Source organism: Macrobrachium nipponense, chromosome 26, assembly GCF_015104395.2.
Source record: "Macrobrachium nipponense isolate FS-2020 chromosome 26, ASM1510439v2, whole genome shotgun sequence".
Classification (NCBI taxonomy): domain Eukaryota; kingdom Metazoa; phylum Arthropoda; class Malacostraca; order Decapoda; family Palaemonidae; genus Macrobrachium; species Macrobrachium nipponense.
The window spans coordinates 32,515,678-32,541,669 of record NC_087215.1 but is presented as its reverse complement, the minus strand read 5'-3'; the positions used below and the strand labels follow the sequence as shown (position 1 = coordinate 32,541,669).

The 25,992-nt window shown below is 40.6% G+C and overlaps 1 protein-coding gene across 1 annotated transcript in view; it reads left to right on the top strand.

Moving 5' to 3' along the window:
* Window positions 1-25,992, top strand: part of LOC135200161 (neuralized-like protein 4) — a 304,677-nt gene that overhangs the window by 247,277 nt on the left and 31,408 nt on the right. Inside the window, exon 24 of the mRNA XM_064228519.1 lies at window positions 18,657-18,740. Coding sequence (XP_064084589.1) covers window positions 18,657-18,740 — 84 coding nt within the window. The remainder of the gene's footprint in view (window positions 1-18,656; window positions 18,741-25,992) is intronic.

Sequence of the window (25,992 nt, the reverse complement as noted above, 5' to 3'; positions counted from 1 at the left end):
TGTTTACCACAATGTGACAGTATTATAAAGGATTTTAATACGGCAGAGCACGATATAATATAATTCTCTCATCCTTTCGAGAAACGCACACAACCTTTTTAGAATCGGATATTGCTCAAGAGAAGATGGGTGAGTCGGATGGGAAACATTCTCTTAGTGGCAGAAGTTGTTTCCCTGAATGGACTATACTACGTATATAAAAGTCCTACAAGAACGGAATTAACACGTGAAGGATGTCGGGTACCATAAGGGCACAGATGTTCTGGCACATAACCTTAAAAGAACTAGAAGGAAGCGCCAGCCTGGCGCAAAGCGTCAGAAGCGCCAGCCTGGCGCAAATTGCGCCAGAAGCACCATCCAAGATATTTTCTTGTTTTAGCGAGTTATTAACCTAAGAGTCCAGTAGTGGTTGGTTTGGTGTTTGCTTCTCACCTCGGTGGTCGCGGGTTCGATTCTCGGCCATTCCATTGAGGAGTGAGAGATGTGGATTTCTGGTGATAGAAGTTCACTCTCGACGTGGTTCGGAAGTCACGTAAAAACACCATACAAACAAACAAACTAACCAGTAGCCTCCGGAGGCTCGGTAACGGCAAGATTCGTTCCTGATTTCGTTACCCATTTAATCGGAAAGGGGTCGCTTTTTTCGCCCCTGTTCGCGTTAACAAAAGAGAACCTATTTGGGAACAGACACGGAACGTAACGATCCTTAAAGGTTCGATGCAAGATTTTGCATGTCCGTGAGAACCTTCTCGATCGAAGATAATAACTGTTAACGTATGTCTAACATTTATTGAAAAGAGTTTTGAGAACCTGCGGAAAGTCTTCTTCATAGATCTCTTCGCAAGGTAGAAGATGAACAGGCTTCCTATAGACTGCTTCCTTTCCTCGAACCAAGAGAGGTAGCAATATACGACATCTTTAATTTAAAGAAGGGGAATAAACTTTAGTCTTTTTTTTTTTCCCCTAGTTATAAATTCTTAACAGATATTAAGATAAATGGGCGTCAAAGGAAGAGAGGATGAATGCCTCATTTTGGCCTTAGAGAGGTTGGATTCACAGAAGTCACGTTCTTCTCACAGCATGTTTCGTAAGGCTTTTCCAAGAGTATCTGGATATTCTATCAGAATCTATTATAAATAGACCTGAAAAACCTCTCCACTCTGAGTCTTTCCACGTGCAGACTGACCAGAAGTGGACATGAATGAGAGGATTTTTCAAGGTAAATGACAATAGTCATGGCTAAGACATAGAATTGCTACAGATCGTGCTAGATGGAATGAGGAAACTGTCCTCTTCCGATACCTCTGTGAACCACATAGCGAGGTTCTTTCTTCACTTTCAGAGGGAAGAATCACCTAGGTATATATCTGCTATCAAAGAACGCAGTAAAAGGTTATACTCTGTCTCTACAAGGGGAATTAGAGACAACAGAAGATTAAGATCTTCGGGATCTTATACGATACCGCAATACGACAAAGAGTAGGATATCATGTACTTCGAATGGGATCTTTTTGTGGCCACAGATTCCGTGTTCCGACAAAATGGAACTGCTCCTCATCAAACTTCTTTGAGAAAGTTTATAAAGGAATTCTTTGTTTCTCTTAGCCCTAAACGACCAAGAAGACAAGTGAATTTTTTGTGCATTGGAATCTCGCATCAGATTCAATGGAGACTCGGCAATGGGTTCTTGCCAGCATAGTATGTCTGGCAAAAGAACTAAAACCCTCTATTCCTGACGCAACGCTTTCAGATAGAAGTTTCGTTGCCCAGGCAGGGTACTTACTTTTTCATCTACAGAAGAAGAGATGGTTTAAAAGTTTGCCTACAGAGTCTTCGGGGTGCGATGAGGGCTCGAAATGCTTCCCAGAAGGTATTCAGAAGGATACAATAAGAGCTAGAAATCAGGGTTCCGCCCAATTTCAGCTCGGAGTCTCCTTCGACTTCCAGACTCCTTCCCTTCCTTCGGGCAAGGATAGGGAAGATTCTGCAACGAGGAACCTCATCAACATGTAAGAAGGGATCTCGTTAGCAAAGGAAGTATTCACGAAGGATCCTCCTCGGAGGAAGACTCTTCTCTCTCGTATTGTTAGATATCCTGTCGTCTACTGGATGTAGCTGACTACAATCACCTCCCCTTGCCAGGGGCCAAAAGATCAAAGGGGAAGAATTTCTTCCTCCCTTCTCCAGTCTCCTGATAGACTATGTGGTTGTTCAGGACTCTCAGACAATGTAGCGCCAGCCAGGCGCCAAATGCCAATACAGGCGAAAAACGCCAGAGGCGGACAGTTCCAAGGAACTCTGTCATGGTCGGATACTGAGAAGGAGCGGGCCTCCAACCTGGCGCGAGGCGAACAAATCGGACAGATATAAGAGTGTCCGATGTGGACATCGCCAGACAGCCTAGAGACTCTTCCAAGCTCGAAGCTCCAGCAAGTGTGGAGGAGCCAAGCCAGGCGCGAGGCGCCAGCCAGGCTCTAGGAGCCAGCCTGGCTCTAGGAGCCAGCCAGGCTCTAGAAGCCAGCCAGGTGCCATCCAGGTGCCAGGCTCCTTCAAGGCTAGGCTCCAGTCAGGATTGAGGATCCATCCAGGCGCAAGGCTCCTTCCAGTAAAGAGAAACCTAAAGCTCTGTCATGTAAGAGGGCTAGTCCCCATTGATATGATACAGGTAAGGCTCTGCCATGTAAGTGGGTCAGCCCCCATTGGCACGATCCGAGAAGGCTCTGTCGTGTAAGCGGGCTAGCCCCCATTGACATGATCCAGAAGGGTTTGTCAGTCATAGGTCCCTACCTCGCTGAAACTCTTGAGGCATGCAGACTCATAGACAGTAATCATGAAGTCTTCTGCCAAGCTCCAGGCGCAAGGCGCCAGCCAGACGCAAGGCTCCAGCCAGGCGCGAGGCGCTAGCCAGGAGGGAGGAGCCAATCAGGCGCCAGCCAGGCGCGAGGCGCCATCCAGGCGCGAGGCTCCAGCCAGGCTCTAGGCGCCATTCAGGCGCAAGGCTCCAGCCAGGCGCAAGGCGCTAGACAGGCGCTAGGCGCCTGCCAGGCACGAAGCGCTAGCCAGGCTCCAGGCTTCACCCAGAAGAGATCTATATCAAAGAATGCCCTGGCCTTCTTTGAGACAATGTGATCTCCTAAGCACTTGACAAGTGCTTTGATGATTCCTTCAAACAGCTGAGAATTAAAAGCGCATGAAGTGCGAGCTTTTCTGAATTCTTGTTCTTTCCTTAACAGTATGTCATAAGGACATATTAGCTGTCACATACGGGAGATGCAACTCTGTGTTGACTTCCCATATCCGAAGGATGTCAAGATAACCTACGAGAGATCCTTCTCTCTTGGTTGATACGTGTCTGCGGATACATTGCTGGGATAGGGAGCCGATACTGATCCTTAACTAGTGAGTTAAATTTTATTTAACGTCGTGTTTTTTCTTTGGGTTGTTTGAAAGGAGTTTGGGGATAACTCTTTTCAACTTAAGCACTAACCCTCGTGTTAGGATCAGGTGATCGGGATCGGTGTTGTGCTCCTTAATTATGCCACTAGGCATAGGCATATTGTCATGTAAGAGGCTCTGTCGAGTAAATGGATAAGACCCCATCGACAGACCCACAAGAACTCTTAGCCATAGGTCACATCCTCGCTGAGGCTCTTGAGGCAAAGCAGATTCCTAGGCATTAGCCATGGGATCTTCCGCCTGAACAAGTAGGAACCAAGGTTTTATTTTTTTTTATTACCTACAACGTATGTTGTTTACCTGTCTATTCAGTAAATAGTTGTCTCTTACCCACCACCAAGGGTGTCAATCAGCTAAGTATATATCTGCCAGGGAAGTTGCATGTACAAAAATGATATTGTTAGAATACAATAAAGTTTTGTACATACTTACCCGGTAGATATATACGATGAATGGCCCACCCAGCCTCCCCTCAGGAGACAGGTGGAAGAGAAAATCTGGTTCTAGAACGGGAATGGTTCCTATTCCTGCCACCCAGCGGCAGGGGGGTAGATCCCCTGACCTACCTGCAGCGTGTGCCGCGAAATTCGAATTTCTGTCGGACGTCAGAGACATAAGCTAAGTATATATCTGCCGGGTAAGTATGTACAAAACTTTATTGTATTCTAACAATATCATTTTTTTGTAATATGACGTGTGTAATAAAAACAGTGTAGCTATTTTAATACGGTGGTTATTTAGTGGAATAATTATGACTATGCTATCGGTGTATTGGGGCCATCAGTCATGGATACATTATCAAGCAGATATGCTGTGGGAAAAGAGGAATTTTTATGAGTTAAATTTTTTTTATTCCATTTTCTCTCTCTCTTGCTCTCGAGAGATTGTGCATTTATTCTTTTGTTCATATGTGGAACAAACCTTTGGTCTTAACAATAGGATATTTTCCAAGCACTAGCTGGTAACTGGTTAAAATAATTGCAAGGAATCTGTGAGATCTGGCAACTCCTGTGTGTATGAGGTGATAATTGTTCAGAGACCATGCACCACCCCATGACGCATTCAGTCTTTCCTACCTGCCTTGGAGAGTGAGACGCTATCGGTTTGCTCTCCTTCCAAGCCAGTCGATTTGTGCCCATGTTTCTATCTTTTATGAGGCTTGGTAACTGAAGTGTGGATATATATGGGATGTAATTTGACTTTTTTGTGTGGTAATTAACCAATTTTTTTTTTTTAACTCTGGAATTAGTTTATTAAAGGAATATTCAGCTACGACGTGTATAATTTTTTTTTTATGTGAGTGTGTGTTGGTGTATGCAAAGAATGTGGGTTGGTGCAAGCTGGCAGCTTGAGGTCTGAGGTTCTTGGGTAGCAACAAGACAAAGTCTTTTTCTCTCTTGCCCTCATGGCCTATATTTCAGTCAGCTGGTGAGGTAACCTTGACTGTGAGTAGAATGGGTGTTTTTCCCCGTAGATTGCAGGGAATATTCACTTTGGGAATATTTATGTGTGTTGGGGATTGGTATATTTTTTTTGTTGATTTGTAAGGGGAAACTTGTGGAATATTATTGGGATTTTAATATTGAGGTCGGGTTGAATCCCGAATACGAAGGGTTTCTCTTAGGGACAAAATGGTGGAAGGAGACAAGAAACAGACTTTGTTGCATAAAGTCACTGATATTGCTGTGGGGGTTCTCCCGTTTTGGTTTTCGTAGACTTTTTTCTATGAAATTTTGTCTCAGTTATAGTACGTTTCCTTGATTTTCATACACTCGTAAACGCTTCACCCTGGGACCAGCGCGTGACCGGGCCCCATATTGAGTGCCCAAACAAAGCATCCCATCTTCTTTTGTGACCCATTCTGATTATGTGTTCATTACTTTTGTGCTTTTTGTGCTTTTTTATTTGAGCGCTAAATAAGCGATCATGGGGCCAAAGAAAGTTCCAAGTGTTAACCCTTTTGTAAAAAAGGCGAAAAACGGTATAAAATTTAAGAGAGAACTTGTAGCAAAGTGTTGGAGTAAGTTGCATGCTGATCTCAGTGAGAAAATGCCTACAAGTGCTGCTGTTAACGAATTTAAGGCCAGCAGAGGCTGGTTTGAAAAATTCAGAAAATGAATGGGCATACATATTGTGCCTACTTCAGGGATTAAGGACATGTTTGCAAAGTGGAATGATATAAAAAAAATTTGGTGGAGAATTATTCCAACAAAGAAGTTGTAATCTGTGTCCCCAACATGTTTAATGACAATGCCTTTTTTAACTTTAGGCAAAATTTAAAGAAACACCAGAAACAAATGTCTCTGGACAGTTTTGCTGTGTGACAGGAGTCCAGAACTCTCAAGCTGGTCCTAGTGCCAGAAAAACAAAGAGGGAAAGTAACCTTAGATAGTGCGAGTAAAAAACAAAGAGAAGTAACCCCAGATAGGTCCTTGATACCTGAAATCCTTCTGGAGGGAGATTCCCCTTCCAAACAATAATCTCTCCTCCTCCCTCTCCCCTCTTCTCCGTCTTCCATACGCTAGCAATTGTTTTCTATAAAGGAAAGAGTGATGTTAAATGTTCATTTATTATTTTCATTCGTCATTTATATTTATTTCTCATTTTTTCCTGTATATAAAACTGTGTTTATTCCCCATAAAATTTATTTTTTAAAATAATTTTTGGGGGTCTGGAATGCATTAATTGTATTTACATTATTCCTTATGGGAATTATTGTTTCGGTTTTCGCACATTTCGAATTTCGTCGGAGGTTCCAGAACTGATCATGTATGAAAACTGAGGCTCCACTGTGCTTCTTTTCCAACCCCAAATGTGGACTACCAAACTTGCAATGTACTATATATCTAAGATGACTGGAATTACGACGTTCGGAATCATGATCTGCATTGTATCCCTTTTACTTACATTCATCCTTAATTTATTTTTTGTTTTCTTAACCAACGGTTACCCTCTAATTCTAAACCTGAAAAGGTAGCTTATAACCTTTCCTGACTAATTCACCATTAAAGAATGCTTTGGCATCTGACAAAATTTCATCCTCATCTTGCCTTTGTTCTGAGACTGATATCCCACTGTATAGAATCACCAGTAACCACCCCAACTTGAAATCCTTCCGTATCGTAAAAACTTCTGCTAAGAACATGTGCCCTCTTTGTATTTGAGCTTTGCATCAAAATCTCTTAATTGTTAGGAACCATCGAGCTCTTTTAGGAGACATCTGGCTTTGTGGTCTGGTCTGTAAAAACTTCTACTTTATTCCCCATTAATAACATCTTTAACCCTCTTACGCCGAAGCGGTAAAAAAAAAATTGTCTCCCATGTGCCGGAGGTGTTTCAGAGTGAGCGCAGAAGCGGAAAAAATATTTTTTTCAAAAAATCACAGCGCGCTCAGTTTTCAAGATTAAGAGTTCATTTTTGGCTCCTTTTTTTGCATTGGCTGAAGTTTAGTATGCAACCATCAGAAATGAAAAAAATTATCATTATCCTATATAAATAATGCGATATATGATAGCGCAAAAACGAAATTTCATATATAATTGTATTCAAATCGGGCTGTGCGCAAAACGGTTAAAGGTAACAAGTTACTGTTTTTTTCGTTGTAATGTACACTAAATTTCAATCATTTTGGTATATAACACATTGTAAAACGATAAAAGCAACACAGAGAAAATATTATCACAAAATAATGCATGAATTTGTAACGCGCGGATGTAAACAATTATTTTTTTCAAAAATTCACCATAAATCTAAATATTGTCCTAGAGACTTCCAATTTCTTTCAAAATGAAGACAAATGATTGAATATTACTATACTGTAAGAGTATTAGCTTACAATTTCAGTTTTCGACCATATCTGACGAGTTAAAGTTGACCGAATGTCGAATTTTTATATATATATATTTTTTATATGCAATTATTTCGGAAATAAGAAAAGCTACAACCTTCAAATATTTTTCGTTTTATTCTACATAAAATTGCGCACATTTTCATATATAAAACTTTATGAAATGCCTAATATGAAAAGGAGCAAATATTCCGAGAATGGGACGTACGCATTTCGGAGATTTGTGGCGGAGAATCCGCGCACGGAGGGAAGGAAAGATTTTCTTTTAAATTCACCATAAATCTAAATATTTTGCTAGAGACTTCGAATTTGTTTCAAGATGAAGATATATGACTGAATATTACTATACTGTAAGAGTTTTAGCTTACAATTGTGTTTTTCGACCATTTCGGTAGAGTCAAAGTTGACCAAACGTGGTTTTTTTTCTATTTATTGTGATTTATATGCAAATATTTCAAAAATGAGAAAAGTTACAACCTTCAATTATTTTTTGTTGTATTCTACATGAAATTGCACACATTTTCATATATAATACTTTATGTAACGGCTAATTTAAAATGGTGCAAACATTACCACAATCGCACGTATGATATTTTCGGAAGAGTTACCGCGCGGACGTAAAGAAAATGTTATTTTTTCATAAATTCACCATAAATCGAAATATTGTGCTAGAGACTTCCAATTTGTTGCAAAATGAAGGTAAATGCTTGAATATTACTAGAATATAAGCGTTTTAGCTTAAAATTGCGTTTTTCGACCATTTCGGTAGAGTCAAAGTTGACCGAAGGTTGAAATTTTGGCAATTATCGTTATTTATATGAAAATATCTCAAACCTGATAAAAGCTACAACCATGGGTTGTTTTTAGTTGTATTGTGCATGAAATTGCGCACATTTCCATATATAAAACTTTATGTAACGGCTAATTTTAAAATGGTGCAAACATTACCACAATCGCATGTATGATATTTTTCGGAAGAGTTACCGCGCGGACGTAAGGAAAAAGTTTTTTCATAAATTCACCATAAATCGAAATATTGTGCTAGAGACTTCCAATTAGTTGCAAAATTAAGTTAAATGATTGAATATTACTAAAATATAAGAGTTTTAGCTTACAATTGCGTTTTTTGACCATTTCGGTAGAGTCAAAGTTGACCGAAGGTTGAAATTTTGGCAAATATCATTATTTATATGAAGATATCTCAAAACCGATAAAAACTACAATCATGAGTATTTTATTGTTGTATTTTACATAAAAATGCGCACATTTTCATATATAATACTTCATGTAACGGCTAATTTACAAAAATTATGTCAAAGTGACGAAATAATTTCCGAGATGTGTCACAGATACTTTTTAGTGCGGCAAGAAAGAAATTCGCACTTGTGCGCCTGCGTAATGATTGTAAACAAAACAACACCTTGATCCGTGAACTCCCAGCATCCCCCAAGGCGCGTGATTCAAAAGTTTTAGGCTGGTAGGCCTATAAGTATTTTTCCGCGAATTTTAAAAAAAACTTTTGTAAGTTGACGTAAAATACGTCCAGTCGGCACACGGGAGACAAAAAATGTCGACATAAAATACGTCCAGTTGGCGTAAGAGGGTTAAATGTGTTAAGCTTGATACTACAGAAAAGGCTTCCTTATCTACGGTGGCTATTAACCTTTCATTGCTACCATTTGTCTTAAATTTCATGCTATAATAACCTATTGGATGGAATTTCCCTTCAAATTTCTGCATAAGGCAGGAACCTATACCCTCCTGACTGGCATCAGTTAAAGGTTCATTGAAAGCCGGAAATTTCAGGACGGGGGATTCATTAATGCATCCTTAACTCTCTGAAAAGCTACCTGTTGCAGATCAACCCCCCCCCCCCCCCAACCCCCCCCCCAAGTTTAATATCTTCCCGCAACACATATGTTAAAGAAGCTGCCAAGATAGAAAACCCTTCACAAAACTAAAAAGCCAGCCATTCCCAAGAAGGAATGGACTTGCTTTTTCATCTTGGGGACAGGAAAATCTGCAATTGATTTGACTTAATTGTCATTTACTTTAACTTCCTCTTTAGATATGACATGACCTCAATATGCAATCGGCTTTTTTAAGAAGTCGCACTTGGCTAACTTAATTTTTGAGCCTGCTAACCATAATCTCCTAAGAACTTCCCTGAGTATTTCCATGTTATACTCAATCAAATCTTTTGCAATCTATATCATCCATGTACACAAAGACGTTCCTGCCCAATAGCCCATGCAAAACTGTGTTCACTAAACTCATAAAAGTCATAGGACTACCCGATAAACCAAGAGGCATCCGAGTAAACTTGAAATGTCCCTTGGGCAATGAGAATGCAGTAAATTCCCAACTATCTCCACTTAGAGGAACCTGCAAAAATCCCTACAAAAGGTCTATTGACGAATAGATCCTACATCCTCCAATTTTCACAGAAAGGTCTGGTTTGCAGGTAACGGTCAGGAATTGTCTTTTCATTCAATTTAAGGAAATCTACACATACTCGGACTGAACCTTCCTTCTTAGGCACCACCAACAAGGAGAAGTTGTGCAGGGACACACTGGGCCTAATAATTCCCTCTTCCCCCATTTTACTAACCTCTTTCTTTACCTGTTCCCTGATTTTGTAGGGTATACGGTACGTGGGAATAAAGTGGGTTTAGTCCCCTCTCCTAGATTCACCTTATGTTCTAGCACCTAGTCAGCCCTAACTATCCCTTTTTAAAGACACAATATTCCCAAATTCACCCAAAACTTTGCTTAAAGCTTCAGTATGATTGTTGTAGTCTACATTAGCTAAGTGATCCTTGAAGATTTTCCTCCTCATTTGCATTTCTGCCTCTGAAAACTCACTTTTCCCCTCTACAATAGCCACTGAACTACTATCCTCACTCCAATCCCAAAGGTCTACCACATAAGTATACTTCTGATATTTCCTAACTGTATCATTACAATTCAACAATTCCACCCATTTGACAACTGTATTTGATACCTTGTTCACCGATACGGTGCTAATAACACCTTTTAATTTTTCACTACCCTCAATTATACACACCGCTGTGGGCATTTTCACTTTCCTTAACCTGACTTTCACCCTAGTCATTGTACCTGGATTTAAAAGAAGTTCTTCCTCTAACAGGCCTTTATATTTGTTAGTATCCCCATGGCCATCATAAACAGCGCCCTCCTGTGACTGGTTATTCATCCCATGTTACACACCCCACATAATTATCACCCAAATTTATATAAGTATTCCGCATACCATCAAAAATGACCCCATGTCAGTATCAGTGTCACCATTGTTATCAATATCACCATTATTAACAATTCCTCCATTATCATCAGCATTATTGTCACCAATGTCATCATTATTATCACCAATATCACCACCAAACTTAACACCATTATCACCCATGCTAACATCAATATCCTTATTTACTTCAGTTCCATATGGAATAAAAATACCTGGTATCCCAACCTTTAGGCCACTAACACCTGTATGGGCCGATATCTTGTTTCTCCTGCATGCAGGATGGCCCAACAAAAGCCTATTTCCCAACGCAACCCATTTTATTGCCAAAAATGGTTTGGTTAGCATTCGATCACCCAGTGCGAACCGCACTCTTATAAAACCTAAGGTATTTAATCTGTGGGCTTGCACATCACACACCGTCTCTGTTGAAGATATTAAAGAATATTTGGAGAATATCGACTGATATAGACCATAGTCCATTAAGTAAACTGAAGCTCCCTTGTCAATAAAAATTGGGACCTTCACATCCCCCACTGTTCCTTGTACTATCGGCTTTGGCTCTGGAACATCCCCCACGAGACCACAATGGCATGTACAAGTCATCTGTACCCTTTTTGTTGCTCGGCTTTCAAAAAATTTTGCCGATCTCTTGGCCCCTTTTGAGTGACCTGCTTGGGAAGCTCTCGTATTAGAACTCCCAGAGTTCTGAGGTGTGGGTCTTGCATTCCTCTGTTTCTGAGATGGACAAAACCGCCCTAAGTGATTTGCACTTTTGCATGTTCCACAATATTTTACTCCGCAAAGTTTCTTGGTTTGCCCTTGCTTATTACAATTGAAGCAGCGCAACTGCTGTCCTGGATCCACAGATCCCCTCTTATATTCCACTTTTGCACTTAGTTGGGGAAGGGAAATTTAAATCCCTTTGTGTTCAATTTCTTGGACTGGTCCCATTAAAAAATGTGCTAGTGGGACATTTGAACGTCAGTTCGTCATTGACGTAGATTCAATGTTCTCATCAAAGCTATCTACAATGGCGTCCGGGACATCATGTAGAACCTAGGAAAAATGCAACAGTTTACCAAGGGAGATATTATTACTGTTTACCCATGTGGAATTTTTCAATTTCTGTATCAGTTCTTCTGCTGCATCAAAAAGCTGAGAGCTATGCTCAGTCATGGTCTTCTGATGACCCTTCCTAATTTGTAAAAAACCCTCAGGTCTCGGACCGTATCCCCATGTTCCTTTGTACCATAGGCTGCCCTCAAAAATGCTTGTAGTTCGGTCCATGACTGGCATTTTGTATACTGAAAACTGTGGCAGTGATTTGCCAAGTCCCCTTTGTTGAAATCCAACAAGGCTTACGCCTCTCTGAACACCTCTGCATCACTTTTAATTCCCTTGGCATTTAAAGAATTATTAACTCCTTCAATAAGAATCTGCACTGGCTGAGAAAGAACGCCATCCTTGATATGTACTGCACTTCAAGTCTCAGCCACCTCTCACCAACTTTCCCATTCTTATCAAGACATGCTTCAACAATTCGCAGAAGGACCTAGCACTGAAGCAAGAAGTGCAGGAAATGCTGAGCAAGGGCACTGTGAAAGTTGTGTTGGACCAGTCTCCAGGGATGAGGGGGTGGCGACCGGTTGTAGACCTGTTCTCCACCCGGTACTACAGGAAGTTACAGACTTTCTGCTCCATTGTACTGGACCCATGTTCCGCTGCAGAGGACGCCCTCCAACACTCATGGGACAACCTCAAACTGTATGCTTTTCCTCTGTTTTGTCTGATTTGCAAAGTGATCAGCCGACCACCTCGACTCTCAGGATGATTCTTGTGGCTCTCAAATGGCCTCAGACAATTTGGTATCCCAACCTGCTGGCTCTGCTCTCTGAGGCACTGAGAGGGATTCTGCCCTAGCATAATTTTCTGTGTCAACTGCACTTAGAATGGTACCATCAGGCAGGGCCTTCCCTGTGTCCTCATGGCTGCAGGTTATCCACCATCAGTTGTGAGCGAGAGGCTTTTCTTGCCGAGGAGCAACAGAGTTGGGTGGATACCTCAGACAGTCCTCTGCAGTGGTATACCAGAGAAAGTGGGTCTTTTTCTGGGGTTGGTGTTGTGGATGCAATCTCTCTCCATTCAGAGCCACTCTTCAGCAGGTTGCAAATTTCCTTATCCTCCTTTGCTGAGAGAAGCCTCTCTGTTTCAGCTGTAAAAGGCTATAGGGCTGCACTAGGCCTAGACCTAAAGCTGAAGGGTGTAGATATCTCCTCTTCCCTAGAGATATCATTAGATTATGAGAAGCTTCAAAAGATCATGCCCACCCAGGGATCTCAGATCTCAGGCCTCCTGGGTGGGATGTGACTCTCATGATGCTCAGCCTGACTTGTGCGCCGTACGAGCGCTTACAAGAGTCGTCAGACAGGGATGTGACCCTCAAGTCCATTTTCCTGCTTGGCTTGGCATCAGTGAAGAGAGTTGGTAAACTGCATGGACTTTCCTTCTTCGTATAACTCTCAAGGGGATGGGGATCGGTTACACTTGATTTTGTTCCGGACTTTGTTGCGAAGACTCGGAACCCATCGATCCTTGATGATAGGTTCAAGTCTTTTACGATCCCCTCCCTGAGTGACTTTGTTGGTGATGATCCGAGCAAAATGCTGCTTTGTCCTGTTAGAGTGCTACAGCACTATCTGAAGAAGGCTTGACATCTCTGCCCTGAGTGTTGACTATTTGTTAGCACTGGAGGTTCCAAGAAAGAGGTGTCCAAGAAGACTGTTTCTCTCTGGATATGTGAGACGATCACGAAGACGTACTCCGCTGCTGGAGAAGACGACACCAATACCCTTCGTCTGAGAGCTCACAAAGTCAGGGGTAATGGCCCTTCCCTTGCATTCCATAAGAACCTGCTGGTTCAACAGGTACCGAAGGCGGGCGTTTGGTAACACCTGACCACCTTCACTTCACACAACCTTTAGGATTTTGTCCACAGGTTCTTGGACACATTTTCCTTGGGACTGGTAGTGGCTGCTCAACAAATTCTGTAGCTTCCCAGCTCCTTTTAACAGGACAAGGTTTGCATTTTGCGTACGTACGGTATGAATGTGTATGATTGCGGGAATAACTGGCTCTCCTTAATCTCCTTCATCCTACACTCTTCCTTTGGGCAGAGAGGAGGCGGACTGTTACATGCTGGACCTGGCGGCGAATGCAGGGAAGACTTCCTTAGAGCTACCAATCTATTTTCTTTGACTAGATTATAGAAGCATATATCCTCTCCTTCCCCTAGCAAGGGGGAAAAAGGAGGCACAAAAGACAAACCCAATAATTTCAATTGCCTTATTGTGTCTGACACTATGGTTCTTTGCTGAAACCTCTGTATGAAATTACCCAGTCGTCTGACTTTTGACCTCGCAGTTCAACACTGATCAAATTGACAGAGGCTGGATTTCCTTCCATGCTCTCAAGACCAGGAAGAAAATCTCAGGTTTGGTGAACTCCAGTTGGTTCATAGAGGCTCACTCAGATTCCTCCCTCCAATCGGTGAGTCTTCCTATTGTAAAGGACCGAGGGTTTGTATATTGTGTAGGAACAAATCACAATTTATGAAAGTAAATTGTATTTTTCCTAACTATGTAAACCTAAGGTCAGTAAATTGTATTTCTAACTATACAAACCTGAGGTCCTTTATACTAATGCCCACCTCATGCCAGCCCTCAGTCTGTTACCTGGGCCTGAAGCAAATTGGAATATATATATAATATGTATATATATATATATATATATATATATATACAGGCGGTCCCCGGGTTACGACGGTTCCGGCTTACGACGTTCCGAGGTTACGACGCTTTTTCTTAAATATTCAATGGAAAAATCCATCCTGGGTTACGACGCTTGTTCCGAGGTTACGACGCTGACGCTTCCGACGCTCCGAGTTAACGACGCTTTTAAAAAACTCATACTATGATAAAAATCTTTTATAGTTTAGCACAGTATATTAATAAAAATAAGTTTCTGGTTAGATTACAACAAAAATTTTTAGGTTATGATGATTTTCGACACTTTTTATGTCGTATTTTTCTATGATTTTTAGTGACGCCTCATATGCGGAACTAGTTTCCGAGCGAATGAATACAAACTAGCTTGCGGTGCGCAAAGTTTACATATAACAGTCCAAAAGCACAAATAATGAAAAAAATCATTGCTTGTTTCCAGTAATAATAACAAAACGAAGTTTCTGGTTAGATTACAACGAGAGAGAGAGAGAGAGAGAGAGAGAGAGAGAGAGAGAGAGAGGAGAGAGAGAGAGAGAGAGAGAGGTGTCTTCCGACGCTCCGAGTTAAGGACAGAGAAGTGTTCGTTTCTTGTTAAACGGCCTCTGACTCATGCCAGTAAATGTTTTATTGATACTAAAAATATAAGCCTATTTAAAGATACGTTTACTTTAATTAGTCTATATGATACGTAAATAGTAATCAACTGTTCTTGTAGCCCTCAAGATTTGGCAAAATCGAAGTATCCAAAGAGAGACAATATCCAGTACACTGGAACCTTGACATACGATTTAATTTGTTCCGTTACCATCGTCGTATATCAAAACAGTTGTATCTCAAAGCATTTTTTCCCATTTAAAATAATGTAATATGTATTAATCCGTTCTAGCGGTATGAAACCACACCTAAACACAGCTAAATTACATATAATATACACAATTTATACACAAATAAACTAGTAATAACACACATAATGATAAAATAACAGCAATGTGATAAATGATAATAAATGTTAATAAAATCAATTAAAAAAAAGAAAGGAATTTTACTTACCACAACGAAAGATGACGTGAGGCCAGCAGGGGGAGGAGGTAGGGAAGGGTGGCAGGGAACGATTTGTTCTCTTTTTATTTACGTATGTACACTAATAACTACGTAATAAACACAATGAAATAACATTGCTAAACTAATTTTCATTTTTTATTTTAATCAGTTTGTAGTTTAGAAATAATGGTGATGCCTTTGGAAGGTTTTATGCTTTGCTATAATTTCATGTTTTGCTTCCATCGAAATAATTTTCTTGGGTTTTTTCTTATCACCTGCTTTGTCTTTAGCTTTGAGACCCATGGTTAATAATAAAATAGACAAAATAACACGAAAAATAGGCGCAAATACAGCGAACTAAACAACGACGTGTTAACATGCAGCACCAACAAACAAACAGACTGAACGCAATTTATCGATCGCCTATACAACTAACACTCATCGCAAAATCGTCTCAAATATTTCGTTGTATATCAAAGCTTATATTTTCGCAAATTTTCTGTTGTATCTCAAAACATTCGTATATTAGGGCAATCGTATGTCAAAGTTCCAGTGTAATTTGATCAGAGAGAGAGAGAGAGAGAGAGAGAGAGAGAGAGAGAGAGAGAGAGAGAGCGAGAGAGAGAGATGAGAGAGAGATTGAGAGAAGAGAGAGAGACGCCTTGGCAACAATGGTCACCGTCTCGGGGATTGACGTAACATTTATTTTCTGAACAGATAGGACAGAGAAGTGTTCGTTTCATTAAACGGCCTCTGACTCATAGTAGGAAATGTTTTGTTGATACCAATATATAAGCCTATTTAAAGATACGTTTACTTTAATTAGTCTATATGATACGTAAATAGTAATCAGCTGTTCTTGTAGCCCTCAAGATTTGGCAAAATCACTCCAGGTTGTACATAAAACTTCAAGAATGTAGTGTCACCAGAGGATTACAATAGTTTTTACCTTCAAGAACCACCGCATTCTTTTATGAAAATAACTCCAGGTTGTACGTAAACTACAGGAAACAACATGTAGTGGTCCAAAGGATTACAAGTAAGGTTTTTTATAACTTTTTATTAGTTTAAGACATATTTCCAAGCGTCGTTCCGGCTTACGACGATTTTCGGCTTACTACGCGTCTCAAGAACGGAACCCCCGTCGTAACCCGGGGACTGCCTGTATATTATATATATATTCCAATTTGCTTCAGGCCCAGGTAACAGATTGAAGGCTGGCATGAGGTGGGCATTAGTATAATGGACCTCAGGTTTGTATAGTTAGGAGAAAGACAATTTACTGACCTTAGGTTTTTTATAGGTTTATATTTATATATATATATATATATATATATATATATATATATATATATATATATATATATATTATATAAACCTACATACTACTATCATATATATATATATATATATATATATATATATAATATAATATATATATAAACACATACATACATACATATATATATATATATATATATATATATATATATATACTAATATATACATACATACATACATCATACATACATATATATATATAATATTATATTATATATATATAATATTATACAATACATACATACATACATACATACATACAATACTACATATACACACACATGTACATATACATACATACATACATATTATATATATAAATATACCTATATATATATAATATATTATACATTAATAGTACTATATAGTATATATATATAAGTTATTATAAGTATATATATATTACTATGCATTACCTATACATACATTATATAAATATATATTATATATATAGTAGTATATATATACATCAACATTAATACATATACATATTAACATACACACATACATTAACATATAATAATACATACATTACATACATTATAATATATAGATAGTGATAATATATTCTATATATATATATATATATACCATATACTATATTATACATATATAGATATTATATAATATATATTATAGATATACTATATATATATATATATATATACTATTATTATATATAATATTAGTAGATATATAATATAATTATATATATATACACAACATATATATACGTATGTGTGTGTGTGTGTGTGTGTGCACTTATGGTGCTCACTTATTCTCTTGGCCTGGTCATTTTTTCCTGACTGTATGATTCTTATCCTAATTCTCTCTCGTCATTTTTACAAGGCAGTTTTGTTCCCTTGTTATTATGCCTTATATTTGTATAGTGGTAATGTGAACTTGCTTAAATTTTGTCGTGTTCTATTCTTCGGCCTTCTATTCTTCTTTGTTTTTTCTCATTTTGTTTTGTTTAATTTTCTGTAACTGTTATTATTTATTTTATATTTTATCTACATTTTTATGTTGATGGTATGCTGAGATAGGTCACTCTTAGGAATAACTGAGAAGGCTTTTAGATACAGTTAGTGTCCTAGATCAAGTCTCTCTTAAGAATGACGTAAATAGTGTTATGAGAAGGCTGATCAACCTATATTCTTTTGGTCTGCTGGTTCAATGAGTCAGGTCCCTCTGTAAAACTAAATTATAATGGGAAGTCTGAGGGAATATTACCTACATTGTTGTACATTGACTGTAAAGGACGACTTGACTTGACATTGGTGTACATTGATGGTAAATGAGTAGGGTCCTACTCAAGAATAGTGTTGGAGAAGTCTAGGAGGATGTTGATCCACTTTATTTTGCACTGATGGTATACTGAATCAGGTCCCTCTTAAGAATAACTTGAAAAGTGTTATGAAAAAGTGGAGAGAATATATTCATACTGTCGTTGGTATTCATGGTTGTGTACCACCCAACCACGAATGCTGAAATCCCCTCTAAAAATGCTTATAAGTGCCCATTTTAATAGCTGTAACACCAAAAAAACCCTCTAAACTGCTTATAACTGCCTATTTTAATAGTTCAAACACCAAATATACCATTTTTGAACATTTAATCATGAAAATATAAAAATACAGTAATTGCTCTATGAATAAGCCTGCGAATAGGTGAATTTTCTAAGACTAATGTGGATGCATGCTACTCAAAAGATCCAAGAATAACTGAAGCCATGAATGCTGAACCACAAATAAGCGAGGGTCGACTGTACCCATTTTATTTTATAATGATGTTACACCTAGTCAGGTTCCTCCCACAAATTAAAATAAAGGTGTTATGAGAAAAATGGTAACTGAATGTTCTTGGCATCATTATGTACCAGTAATGTAAGGAATTTTCATCCAAAGTTGCTTTAATTTTACAGAAGGATACTTCAACAGCGAAGGTAATCTCTGTTACTGTGAAACCTGCCACAAGATACGAGGAGATGAACTCTACTATACAAAAGGTAGGAATCGACTGTAAATTTTTGAGCTTGTTAGTTTCTCTACTGTTAATGAAATCTTTCATCCTCCACTCAAGTCTTTATTTTATTGAAGTGGGGATTAAGTACTTTTTCACAGCAAGTCTTTGACTTATTCTGTTCGCTGCCCTCATTTTGTTGGTCGTTTGTAGTCAAAGATTTAAGTTGTCCTGTTGCAAAGGCATCCAAATTGAGCCAAGTCAATCAGTTGAAATCCTGTGTTCCTACATGACATACAAACCCTTGGTCCTTTACAATAGGATATACTTGCTGCGTAGTAGCTGAATACGGCTGTTAAATCCTTGAACAAGTTGGTTAAGCAGTAACTACTGCCTGGTAGGCAGGAAGACCCGCCTGCCCGGACATAAACACTCCAATTTGCTTGCGGCTCTCTTTGAGTGAAGACATGTTTTTTAGCTCTTGCTGACTGGTTGTTAATTAAGATTTCCCTGTGGGATTTTTCTTTTATTGTTTCTTATATGTTTTAAATATATACTATGTTTGATATTAATAATTAATCGGCATTAATAATTAATATACAAACCCAACTTTTGTGATAAGCCTTGCTGGCCACTTTTCCCTTTTGTATGTTAAGAGTTGGTGGCAAGGGTGCATCTACACCTTTATCGCTTACGCTTTGGAAAATTACCAAAAAGAAACTTGGAAGGTTTGCCCTTTGTTTTTTTTCTCCTCTGGTGATTAATCCCCCGTCTCCTTTGCCCTTTTCACTAGCTTACCAGACAAAGGGAGGGAGGGTTGGTTTCGTGTGGTGTTGATATTTGAGGTGTCTCCTCTTGTCACAGAGGGCAGTGCCCTTTGATGCGAAAGGAGTGTCCTTTTTAAGGATACAGGTAGTGCTCGATGTTACGATAATTCATTTTACGATAATCCGATGTTACGATGGGGTTAGCAATTAATACTACTAAAAAAAAAAAAAAAAAAAAAAAAAAAAAAAAAAAAAAGTTGAAAATGCGTATTTTTAAATTTCGCGCACAGCGAGCGCTGGCAGCAGCGTACTACGCTGTACGATATGTTGGCCCGAGAGCAAGAGGCTGGCGTAGGTACAGCGGCAATGAGTTCGACCTCACTTGCGCTCGTTTTGAACCAAGAAACATTAGGTCGGTGTTCGTTTGTGATTTGAGAGTTTTTTAAGTACCGAAAATTAAAACAAAAAAACTATGTCTGCCAAACAAACAATGGTGTCCTGCTGGTAGTGCAAAAAAGAAGAGGCATCCAGCACTTTGGAGCAGAAACTGAAAATAATAACCAGCGTGAAGCGGGAAAGGCAGTCATGGTTATCTGCACGTGACGAACGTTTATTCGGCAATCCGACGGTATCCACCCCATCCTCAAGGACAAGAAACGCGTATGGATGCTGTAAGGCATCTGCTTCAGTTCATTCAACGGTTATATCAAAGAAGAGGATAGGGCCCTTTGGAGAAATGGAGAGCAATTACTGGTCACGTGGATGGAGGATCAATACAAAAAGCGTATGCCGCTCACGCCTCTTAAACCATTCAGACAAAGGCGCGCATGCTTTTTGAAGAGCTGAAGAAGAATTATGATGATAACCACAACAAAAGTTTTGCAGCAAGTGCTGGATGGTTTCGTCGTTTCAAGAACCGCCATAATTTTCACAGTGTGAAAATTAGCGGTGAAGCAGCAAGCGCTGATGCCGACGGGGCCGCTAAATTTAAGGATGTTTTTAACGAGATCGTCGTTAATGAAGGCTACTTGCCAGAGCAAATCTTTAATGTTGACGAAACCGGACTTTATTGGAAACTTATGCCACAACGGTCCTACATCCACAAAGAAGCAAACGGTGATGCCCGGGTTTTAAGCATACAAGGATCGATTGACTCTTCTGCTTGGGGAAATGTGGCTGGGTATAAACTTAAGCCCTTTATGATTTATCACTCAGAAAATCCAAGGGCTTTAAAAAACATCGACAAGCAGACACTTCCTGTGCATTACCGTCATAATAAAAAAGCTTGATGACTGCAATATTGTTCGAGGACTGTTCGTTCATTGCTTCAGTTCCGGAAGTGAAAGATTATTGTAGAAAAAATAACATCCCCTTCAAAATTCTTCTGATTCTCGACAATGCTCCTGGCCACCCTCAGCACATCGGAGATAGTATTAACGAGAATGTAAAAGTTGTGTTTCTGCCACCAAACACAACTTCTCTCATACAACCCATGGATCAGGGTGCTGTGGCTACGGTTCAAGGCGTATTATCTCGGAACACGTTGCGCAGGCTGTTCAGGCTACGGATAACGAGGAGAAAGATCTCAGAAGTTTCTGGAAAGAATTTAGTGTTCTTAACTCCATTATGAACATTGGAAGGGCGTGGAAGGAGGTAAAGAAAGAGTGTATGAATGGGGTCTGGAAAAATCTGCTGAAAGTGTATGTGAACTCGTTTAAAGGTTTTCGATCAGAATGAAGAAGAAGTGGAAATCAATAAAAAGATCTTGATACTTGGGAAAAGTTTAGATTTAGAAATTGACGAGGAAGATATCCAAGAACTTATAGATGTGCAAGATGTAGAGCTAACGGCAGAGGATTTAATTGCACTTGCAGAGAGAAAAAAAAGCAGAAAGAAGAAGAAATAAAAGAGCCGGAGCGAACGTTTTACGACTAAAAACTGGCAGAGGCGTTTGGCTTTATTTGATCAAGGACTGAAAATTTTAAGTGAAATGATGGGACGAGGAAAACGGTTTTTGGCCAAGTTCAGAGGCTCATCAAGACGTGTTGCATGTTACCGATTAATTTATGAAGAACGAAAAAACGCACTGTGCAACCTACAATGGATTTGTTCTTCAAGAGAACGACTCCAGTGCATTCCGCCGCTTCCTTCCCCCCAGCCCTACCCCCTCACTTGAGACTCGATCCTGTACGTCTCGGAACAGTTGTTTCCTCGAGACACCTGAACTTACAGAAGAAGAAATTTTATCTGAGGAAGAGCGAATTGATGATCCTGCTGCTTTATCATCATCCTCCTCTTCCGATCTTTAGTTATAGTAGCCATGAACAGCCTGACACCGATCACGTATGCCGACAACTGACCGAATCTTGTGAGTACCCTTTACGCTACAGTCTGATCCTTGTTCTTATTATTAAGTTTCTTTTTATACTTAATTATCATAAGTCAATCTGCATTGAAACACCCGAACTAGCTGATATTAATAATTACTATACTTATAGTATAGGTATATTCTGTGTAGTGTAGGCTAATCTTCCATATATGTGTATATAGCCTAGCCTATATGGTACTGATTAACTAGTGTAAGGCCCTAGGCTATATCCGAGATACGATTTTCTCACTTACGAGGGTTTTTCGGAACCTAACCCCATCGTAAGTAGGAGAATACCTGTATTTTCTTTTTTCTGCAGGCTAACAGTGAGCAATAGTAGATTACAGCAATGTATGGTTGGATGTCTCTTTGTGTTGGCTACCTTAACCATTGGAATTGTACTCATGACTCGTTAGCATACTGTGACATTAGCCCTCGAGTGTGTGTATTGTTCCCCTGCTGAAAAGTTAAGTATATATCTTAGTTTACCCAGACCACTAAGCTGAGTAACAGCTCTCCTAGGGCTTGCTTGAAAGATTACATATTTTTACATGGCTAGGAACCAATTAGTTACCTAGCAACAGGACCTACAGTTTATTGTGAGATCCGAACCACACTATATCAAGAAATAAATTTCTAATCACCAGAAATGTATTCCTCTGATTCCATGTTGGCAGAGCAGGGAATCAAACTCGTGACTACCAAATCATTAGGTGAGCACATAACTCACTCGTCCAACAAGAAACGGTTCCCCTGCTGTAAAAATCATTTGATTTGCTCCTGTTATCTTGTAGTTTCATCACTGGACAGCTTTTAGACAACTACCCTGTGGTTGTTAATTCTACTTCTGGGATGACTATGCTTCATCATTTAGAAGTAGTTCTGTGGAAGTTGGCAAAGAAGAGGTCTCGAAAGGTGTTGTCGTCGTCTTTGTCTTCATCATCATCTCACTCCTCCCCACCTCCCTCTTCGAAGACTTCCCAGCCTAAGAAGACAAAAGTAGCTTCTCCGCCTTTTAGGAGTCTCACCATGAGACTTCTAAGGGTCTGCATCCTTCTCCAGGGGAGGAAGCAGTTGGCCCTCTCGTTGGCTCACTTACTCCTTCGGGAGTGGGACCGTGGCGCTGTCCCCAGGGTCTAGTGTCTTGGGAGTCTCATTAGTTTGAACCAAGGTTCATTTTCCTCTCTCTGGTAGCAGGGGCGTTGTTCATGGAACCGGGTCCGTGTTGGAGATTTGTTTGCGAGTTTCTCTGAATGTACAACCCCTCAAGGGGTGTTTCGTACATCCACAGTCAGTGACGAGGAGTCTTCTCGGCATTGAAATGGGGTGAAGGACAAGAGAAGGGACCGAGCTACAGTTCGAACACACCTGCTTTTGTCAGGTGCCAGGGTTGATGTTGCTGTCCCCCGGGATAGGACATCTAGAGAAACTAAGAGGAGGTCCCCTGTATAGCCCTCTTCACATGAGGTTTTGGCCTCAAAGAGGGCTGGGATATGTCGTGAGGACGATACATGTTCTCACCAGTCTGGTAGCCAAGCTGCTACTACCAGCGTCACTGCTAGCAGTGGCGCTGCTACAGCTCAGCGAGAACTTCTGCATTCTCCTCAGGAAAGCATCTCACCAAGGTGACCATGCTCTCCTAGACCCATGCCAATTTTACCAATGCCAGGTTGGTGAAAGGATGTGGCCCATTTCTTTTGACAGCTTCACCATGAGGAGGAATGAGAGCATCTGATCCTCCCCTCCTATTCCCTCTACTCCCTCGGGCGACACCAGGAGGGACGAGGTGAATGGGAGAAATCCTGTTGAGTGGTCTCCCCAGGATTCAGCGTAGGGGCCTAAGTCCCTGGAGGTGTGTTAGGGTCCCATTGGATGTATGCCCATGTCGTTGAGGAAGGATCCTCTGTCAAAGACAGTGAGACTTCTCACTATCTTGACACCTGGTGTTCCGATCCTTAGGATTCAAACACCTGGAGACTGTTCTCCCTGGCTGTCTGTCCTTGACTGTTCTCCCTGGCTGTCTGTCCTTTTGGGTAGATTCCAATTCACAGTCCCCTGTGGGGTCTTGCATTTTGGGAGCCTCGCCTGCATATTCTGTTGAAATTCACTCTTAATCTAGTCTTAAATGCTCTCATATAGGACTGGTTTTTATGCCTTTTCCCCCTCAATTTCTATGGAAGTTGAAGAGGGACTGCTCCCGATGATCGTTTTACAAAATTTGGGAGTCTCGCTGAGTGTTTGAATTCCTTGGAATTTCTGGCACTCTCCCAGTGTTTTGGTCCTCTATGACTCAAATACTTTTGTGAAACAGAAATTCCCGATTATTTTATTACAAGAATCAGGAGACTCACTGAGCGCTTAAATTCCTTGTAATTTCGGGCATTTTCGGGATGTGTGGGTTTTCTGTAATTTCCAAACACTTGGGCGAGACGGCCATTCCCGATATTTGTTATTACAAGAACTGGGAGTCTCACCGAGCGCCTGGATCCCTTGGTTTCACTGGCACTCGCCTAGTGCTTGGCTTCATCATGTTGCTGAGCACCAGGACAAGGCTAGGGTCACCAGATTATTGTCTTACGAGAGTCTGGAAACTCGCAGAGGGCAGGAATTCTGCAGAATTCTAGAACCTCCCAAGCGCTTGCTATCATGAGCGCTGGGATAGCAAAGTGAGCTTTTACCAGTACAGAGAAGTTCGCTCTTCAGTCTGGTTTGGGTTTATGCAGAGCTTGGTACTATATGCCAACACTTTCTTGGTGAATGAATGGTCAAGTCCTGGAAGGAGAATTGTTAATTGGGAAGAAGTGATTGTTCTTTGCTGAGGATTACCACTCATAATTATGTGGTGGTGATCTGCTCAGCTCACTTGCCTCTTGCTTCACCAGCCTAGCTCTGCCGGGTCGAGTGCCCGGCTCTGCTGAACAAACTCTTTGCTCTTGATCAGTGCAGTTCCTTGCCTTGGCATACCACCCTCCTTTCCCAGTGTTTCAGTCCTTCTGCAGTCCTGGTGTCATCTTTTCAGTCTGTTGAGTTTCACAGAGGGGGGTCATTGTTTTTGTCTTCGTCATCTGACGCCTCCTTACCTCTCTCTTCGAAGGCTTCCCGGCTTAAGAAGAGGAAGGTAGCTTCTCCCTGCATCCTCCCCCCAAGGAGAAAGCAGTTGGCTTTCTCATCGGCTCACCTGCTCCTTTGCGAGCGGGAACCAAGACGCTGTCCCTAGGATCTAGTGTCTCGTGAGCCCCAGGAGTTCGGACCCAGGTTTGTTCTCCTGTCTCTGGTTCCAAGGATGTGTTCATGGAACCGGGTGTTGGGTACTTGTTTGCGAGTCTCTCCTAGTGTACAATCTCCAAAGGGGTTTATACACCCACAGTCATTCATGGGGAACCTTCTCTTTGTCGTGACAAGTGACGCAGGGTGAGAGAAGGAACCGAGCCGCTTTGGTGACTCGGACACACCTGTGAAAGCCTGGAATGGCTCTTGATCAGGTGCCAAGGTTTGAAGTCGCTGTTCCTCGGCACAAGACATCTAGAGGAGCTAATAGGAGGTTCTCTGGGTAGTCCTCATCATGAGGTTTGATCATGGAGAAGACAGATGCATAGCAAGACGTGGTAAGTTCTCGTCAACTTTTGGCGCATTAAACTTTGCTGAACTCTCACTTACTTTTGCACGAAAAAACCAGTCACGTTCACATGAATGAACCAGTGGTAGGAAAAGAATGCTCCGTTTGGTAGTGAGAACCTCTGGTCTCCCTTCAAGAAGCGTTTTTCTCCAAGGCGAATTGTACGTTTTCCCAGTCTGTGCATTGCTATCATCACAGCAAGTTGTGAGAAGATCAGGCAAGAACAGTCAATCTTCCTCTCTTTTTTCCCCTCTACTCCTGGGTTACAGTGGGATGAGTGCGGAAATAAGAGGAACTCTACAGAGTCTACTCTCCAGAGTTCAAATATGACTGACTATATTCCTGGTTAGATCTTAGGATCTCACCGAACGTATGTTAATTATTTTCGGAATGGATATTACCAAGAAGTTTTAACTCCACATCTCCAGTGTGCCCGTTTTTTTAGAACAGCCAACCAGTTCAGCATGAACTAGTCGTCTTCGGTATCCTGTCATCGCCATAGAAGCCTCCCTTCGGGACAGCTTCACCTTTGCGCTCTTCATTAGAT